The sequence below is a fragment of the Mus caroli genome, unplaced genomic scaffold (genome assembly GCF_978045245.1).
Source record: "Mus caroli unplaced genomic scaffold, Mus_caroli_1 scaffold_6, whole genome shotgun sequence".
Classification (NCBI taxonomy): Eukaryota; Metazoa; Chordata; class Mammalia; order Rodentia; family Muridae; genus Mus; species Mus caroli.
In genome coordinates this window covers 1,601,854-1,608,794 of record NW_028227261.1, presented here as the reverse complement: position 1 = coordinate 1,608,794, position 6,941 = coordinate 1,601,854, and the positions used below count along the sequence as shown (strand labels likewise).

General features: G+C 53.5%; 1 protein-coding gene across 1 annotated transcript; it reads right to left on the bottom strand.

The window, feature by feature from the left end:
* Positions 1 to 5,188: 5,188 nt before the first annotated feature.
* Positions 5,189 to 6,621, bottom strand: Actrt2 (actin related protein T2). The gene has a single exon (XM_021160886.2). The coding sequence runs from the start codon at positions 6,432 to 6,434 to the stop codon at positions 5,301 to 5,303; it is 1,134 nt and encodes a 377-aa protein (XP_021016545.1). The 5' UTR covers positions 6,435 to 6,621; the 3' UTR covers positions 5,189 to 5,300.
* Positions 6,622 to 6,941: the final 320 nt, after the last annotated feature.

Here is a 6,941-nt window from a genome sequence, read left to right as displayed (position 1 = left end):
CTTACCCACTACATACCCTGGCTAGAGCTGATATTCCAGGCTTTTATAGAGCCCCACTTCCTCTTCTCTGATTTATGTTCCTGGGGATGAGTTTTATAGGAAACAGTCTCTGAGCTCCTGTGAGATAAAAGGCTGCCCCTGCTCCTGCTAGATGGAGACACTCACCCCACCCCTAATAGGTCTTCTCACTCCGGGCTCAGGCTGCGGCCTCCCACAAAGCTGCTTCTGTCTGCCCATCAACCTCTGCCTGACGTGTAAGAATGACCTGTAAGACTCTCCTCCCCAGTCAAGGCCATCAGGGATATGCCCCACCCCCATCTTAGTTGTGTAACAGTTTTCTCTGAGATTGAAACATTTTATCCTACAGGGAAACTCCTTAAACAGGAAGGTAAACAACTCAAAGGAGCTTCAGGAAGTCCCTGAAACTGACTAGACTCTCTAGGCCCCTTCCTGCTGAGAGTCACCCTCAGACAAAAAGAGCAAAGCTGCTAAGGAGACTCAAGACCAAACCAGCTGCCTGGAAGAAGCAAAAGCCAGTTCATCTGCCTAGGAGAACTTTAGACCAACTAAATCACTTGGAAAAAGCACCCTCCAACCTGTTGAGCTGTCTACAGGCTATGCAGTGCTCTTCACGTTCCAGCTTTTGTGGTCTGTCACCTAAGCTAGGGTGGGCTCTGGTGATATAGCTGTCTTTGAGTCATTTTCTGCTCCAGTAAGTAACCCCTCAGTCATGTTCCTGAAAGTAACCCTCCTTCCACCCCATAAAAACCTCATGGCTCACCAAGTTGGAGTTTGGTGATAGCTTCACATTGTTCTGTTTTAGGTTACTTCTCTGAGTTAAGTAGGCATGTGAGGGTCTTCCCCGGAAAGGTTTTGTCACACAGCACCCTTCACCTGTGGCTGCCACCTCTTGCTGACCATGGATGTTACCTGGAGATGACTGACATCCTCTTTTCTAACAGGGTCCTACCAAGGATACCACTCTTCCTTTGTCTACCTCCTTCCTCCTCTCCACCCCACCCCCACCCCACCCCCCAGTTTCTCAGAAGTCTCTCACTCTAAAGGCAAGCAAGCTCCTAACGGCAACTTGAGCACATCCTCTGGGCCTTCCATTCCTCATGCAACAGGGTATTCACAAGGCTCTCAGCCCCGACCGGTTTGAGGATACCCTGAGCTATTGCAACAAGCATAGTCTTGCTTTGTTGGCTCACATTTGTGTCACCTCTGCATGATAACTCTCCAGTGATAACCATGTTGTCAGCACCTGGAATGAGATGGCCCCTGTGGGAATCACTGACACCCACTGCCAGGCACAGTACGTCACCCACCATTCAATCCTAGCGCAGAGAAAGGGAGCAGAAAGCATTGCTGTCCCCTCCCCCTCCATACCACGCACAGGGTTTGTGTGTGAAATGTCCCTCTCTAACTAGGGGAAAGAGGAGAAGACTCTAGAAGAGACCTCCTGCCTTCCCTGAGGCGCTGGGGTGGCTGCAGGGCCAGGCTGACTGCAAGAGTGGGCCAGACCTCCCAGCAGGCTGCCTGTCCAAGGAAGACTCTGCAATTGGTGTCCAGCCCTCACCCACTCTCCCCCCTCTAATTGGGACTGAAGATTTCACACTCTGGAGCCGGGATGGTGCTTGTTTTGGCTGGCCCAGCTCAGGCAGCCCATCCTTGCAGACCCCGGGTTGCATAATGGTGAGGTATCCGCTTACACTGGCTCCCTCCTTGCGACAAGGCCTGGGCAGCCTTCCTTGGGTGGAGCAGCCTCCCTGGGAGGTACCCGGCCCCACCGGGCTAGGGGTAGGGTCTCTTGGGCCTCTTGACCCTGTAGCAGCTGGCAGTGCCACACGGTGCCTTGGCTTCCAGGAGCCAAAAGCAGTCACCTCTGGCCAGAGTTGGCTCTTGTGGGTGTAGGCGGGCGAGGGGCTGCCTCCACCCACTGATCACATCTCTTCCCAGCCTCCGCGTCATCCTTGGCTCTGCCAGAGCACTGTGGGCCCTGGGTCAAGAGACAGCAGTGTTGTGGAGGGGCCAGATTCAGGAAATGGCCTGCCGGGTGCCCTTGCTGCTGCCTGGGCCCCTGAAGGAACTTTGGGAGCAGCATCTGGCTCCCTCGTGCCAATGGGCCCCTGGACATGGCCCAGCTGGCCCAGGTGTGAAGATGTCCCAGTGTGCAGGGCCCTCACAGCCCAACAGCTGTCGCCAAAAGGTGGAGCCAGAGAAATAGGAGATTTGAATAATGGGAGAAAATTATTATGTCTTCGAGTGAGCTGGAGCCCAGCCCTGCTCCCCATGGGTGCGATAACCAGGGACTCTTACGTTTCTTCTGCACAGAGCCAAGGCCAGCCATGACAATACTCACATTGTTTCCTCTGCTGGGGTATTGTTATCCGATGACAGTGCCCTGAAGCACCACACACGTTTGAAACCGTGGGCATCTGTAGGAAAAATGAAAACTGGGGAGGGGGGGAGGGATTAAAGCGGTTTTATACAAGTAGCCTGGTGACAGCCAGGCACACAGCTAGGCAGGACCTGGCACAGAGGGAACTAACTTCAGGCTCCCCGGTAGCCAGTGTCCTGGGCTGTAGAGGTTTCTACCTGTGATAAAACAAGATTGGAACTGGCTTTAATTTCTCACCTAGGGCCAGGTGAGAGGATGGCTCCTGCCAGCTGAGCTGTTGGGTCTCTGCCTCCGGAGTCTGGGAATCGTCCTATTGCTCAGGTTCTGTCTCTGAACAAAGAAGGCACAGGATGCTGTTTGGGGTGGGGGAGGCACCATGTTGCTGACTCATTTAGGGGATAGAACCTAGTTTTCCATCACACACAAAGGTCCAGGAAACCTGTCCATACCCCCACGTAGGAGAGCACCGACCAGCTAGCTCAGCACCCAAGGATTCAGCCCTTCCATGCGCAGCCTCCCATTCCCTCTAGACTGCCAGCCATCTATAAATAATCATGCTGGAGAAGAACAGGAAGCGCTGGCCCCCAGGGCCATGGTTCATCCTGTAGCCAGGCCCACCTGGGAATAGCCCTGTCCTACATCTTGGAAAGGATGGAAGCCACCTCTGAGTTAGCATAGAGTCTGCAAGGGTATCTAGGAGGGACAGCCCTGGGAAGAGGTCCTGGTCCCAGGTATGCTGGACCATCAACATGGCCTGGCTTCCTAGCAACCCCCTCTCTGATTTTCCTGTGTTGGATTGTCAAGCATCTACCTGAACTCTTAAGCATCTCCCTTGTGAGGAATTAGATGGGCTGTGTGTTGGGTCCATTGACTCCTGTACTAGTACAGAGGACTAGGATGCTGGAAAGCCCCAAAGAGTCCTCTTCTGCCCAGCTGTCCAGGAGGAAAAGGAGCTGGGCAGGGGTACAGGTATGCATTGGAGCCAGAGGTTCTTCCCTACCCTGTGACCCTGTGACTCAAGGTGAGCATCAGAGCCTGGTCTCATTCTAGCTCCAGTTCTATCCAGAGAGACATGAATAACTAGCTTCTCAGACTCATACCCTGGCAGGTGCTCTCTCTCTCTCTCTCTCTCTCTCTCTCTCTCTCTCTCTCTCTCTCTCTCTCTCTCTCTCTCTCTCTCCCTCCTGCCCCTGGGAGCATCCCCAATGGGATATTAAAACTTCATAGGAGGCCAGGGCCCAAGGCCAGGAGAACTTTACACCTGGGGCTCTTAGGTTCTCACAGCACACATCTGGACAGCATCTGGTCCTGACAGGTGTGCAGAGTCTGAAACCCCCGGGTGCACCCGCACTACACAGAAAAAAAAAGCTGGGGACCAGCTGAGGGATGCGGGATTCCTACTCTGTGCTTCTGGAGTCTTACTCTATCAATCACCACTATGGTCAGCCGGCCTCGCTTACTGGCCTCTTAGGTTACTTCTCCGTCTTCTAAAGCCTCTTCTGCCTCCCGGGGGCCTGCAGCATACACACCCGTGCTTTGGGCTGGTCGGTTGGCTTCCTTCGAGTGCTGGTGAGATGAGGATGCAAGTGAAGAAATGAGTGAGTGGACGAGGTGATGGATTCGTGGATGAATGTATGAATAAATGGATATGTGAATGGGTGAGTGAGCACATGAGCCAGGCTTCTTAGCGTGGGTATCCTGAGAGAATGAGGTCTCTGGGAGTAGAGAATAGTTCTTAAGGGAGGAGTAACAGGAGAGCCACCCTAGCTGCTATAACAAGGGACCACAATCAGGCAGCTTCCCATGGGAGAATTTCCTCCCCACCCCAGCCCCTCGTGAGAAGCCTAAAGTTAAGCAGTCTGGCATGTTCCTTCCAGAGGCTCTGGTGGCCATAGGTTTTATGTTCTCTGTATGTTGCCATGTTTTCCTGCTGTGTTCCTTGCACAGCCTCTGGCAGACACCACTCATGACAGTTATCAACTGGCATCTGCAGTCCTGGACCCCAGCCCTACCTGGGTGAGGTACCTGTCTTGATGTCCTTCTGACATCAAGTCATTGCATTGAGTGCTGGGATCTCAGGATGGTGTGGAGGTAGCAGCGGTAGAACTGGCCCCAGCCTTAGCAACCCAGAACATCTTGAGACAAGCAATTCAACAGTAGCATTCAGGTGGTAGCCATGCTGTGTGATGACCCATGGGGGACACCTTGGCTTGATCTTCTTGCTTCAACTTTGCCTAGTCTCCACCGTGAGTCTGGACCTCTGAGTCTCTCAGGAAATCAGCTTTCAGTCCTACCTGAGACCCCTAAGATACAGATTCTTCAGGGCTCGTGAGTAGAGCCTTTGGCCTGTGGCCCAGGGATCTCTCAAAAGAAAGCTCGGGGGTGAGGAATGCAGATAGAACTACGGGGATTCTGCTAGGAGCCTGGAGAAATGGCTTAGTCAGTAAAGTACTTGCCACATCATGCTGGCAAGTGGAAACAGGAGGACACCACGTCCTAGTGAGAGACTCTTGTGTCAGAGGACAAGGTATGGATTCTCTGAGGAAGGATAGCTGAGGTCACACAGACACACACAGAGACACACACACTCAGACACGTGCACACACCAGCTGCACACGCACACAGATGTAACATGTACACGCGATCACACACACACACACAAACTCAGACACACAGACATGCACAAACACATACAGGCGCACACAGAGATGCACACATAGACATGCATACACTCACACTCAAAAGCCCTGCTATTTCAGAGAAAGAATGGAGTCCGCCACAGTCAAGTCCATCACTATTCATTTTTAATTAAATGTGGTGCTAAAGGCCATGGGAGAGGCTCTCTTCCCATGGGTGTCCCTTGCAAGGGACACTGCTGCTACTGGGACTGTGCAGCCCTTCAGAAGCACCGCCTCTGGACCACGGACACTCCAAACTCTTTGAAGTCTGCAGCAGTGATCCACATCTGCTTAAAGCTGCTCAGAGACGTGACAATGGAGGCCCCGATCCACGTGGAGAACCAGCGGTCGGGCGGCGCTGTGATTTTGATGGGGACCCCCTTGGAAGCCAGCTGCTCCAGTTCTTTCAGGAGCCTGTCATCCAGCCCCTGAAACAGAGTGCTTCCCCCCGACAAGACAATCTCCCCAAAGAGTGTCTTCTGTATGTCAGCATCACACTTGGTTATGCTGTTAGATGCCATCTGTGCCAGCCCTGGGCCATGAGTGCCCAACTGGTCTGGTGAGAACAGGACCTCAGGAGCCTGGTACAGCTGGTCTCCGATGTAAATGACATTCCCGTCGGGCAGTTTGTACTCCCTCAAGACATCTTCTGCCCGCCGAGAGAGTTCCTCCTCAGGCTCTAGAGCCACATAGCACAGCTTCTCCTTGATGTCATTTGCCAGGGCCTTTTCCAGTGGGCATGGAAAGGCTCGTCCACTGGCCAGCAGCAGCCGGGTGAGGAGCTCTGTGATGTCTTTGCCGGCCACGTAAAGCTTGCTGACTGCGTGAGGCAGGGAGTAACCTTCATAGATGGGGACAGTGCAGGTGACCCCATCCCCACTGTCTACCACCAGGCCTGTGACACAGGCAGAGGAGTAGAGTGCCAGCACTGCCTGGTCTGACAGGTAGAAGGCAGGTACCTCGAAGGTCTCAAACATCATCTCGGCCGTCTTCTCGCGATTCTCCCTGGGGTTCAGGGAGGGTTCCGTCATGAGCACGGGTCGTTCGCTGGGCTTCACGCCCAGTTCCCATTCGAAGAGGTATCTCCAGAGTTTCTCCACATCGTCCCAGCTCGTGACCAGACCCCGGTCAATGGGGTAGTGCAGGCTCAAGGCCTCCTGTTTGTACAGGGCTTCTTCCCCGACAAAGTACTTCTTCTGACTAGCTCCCGTGGGGGGCGCCTTGAACTTCGGGTACCCCACGACAGAGCTGGTGACATGACGGGGCCCAATCTCCCCAGACAGTCCTGCCTTACAGAGTCCAGATCCGTTGTCAAAAATCACAGAAGGAGAATCTAGTACCAGTGGGTTAAACATGTCTGCGGCAATCCCTTCTGGTGACACAAAATACAGCCAGGTGAGCTTTCTTGGACCAGCTCGTGTCACAATAGGTTGCCCTGGAAGTTCACAGGATTCCAGGGTTCCTGGAGGCCTCCCAGGCACAGCTAGCAAACCCACCCCAGTGCCCGGGAACCCTCCATCCTCCTAGATGGTCTGATTTCCTCTCAGGAGCCTCAGACCTGAGAGGTCTTTTCAAGGGTAGTTGCCCAGTATGTAACAATCCAGTGAAGTAACAATTGTCCTTAGTAGGTGTCAGAGTCCTGCAGTGGGGCTCTACACCGGTGTCCTCTCAAGGGTGAGGTAGTAAGCAGAGAAAGCCCTGGGTGATGTTGATAAGCCTAGGGGCCTCACCTCAGAGGTCTCATTTCAGAATGGAGCAGCCTGAGAGCCCTGCCTTGTAAAAGGAGGACATTTCACTTCCCAGGTTCAAGGGTGGTACCTAGCAGACCCCCAAAAGATCTCTTTTTGAATACACACTCGTCC

What these genes read in the sequence shown, in the direction of transcription:
- Actrt2 (XM_021160886.2), bottom strand. Translation starts at nt 6,434, where the DNA reads ATGTTTAACCCACTGGTACTAGATTCTCCTTCTGTGATTTTTGACAAC.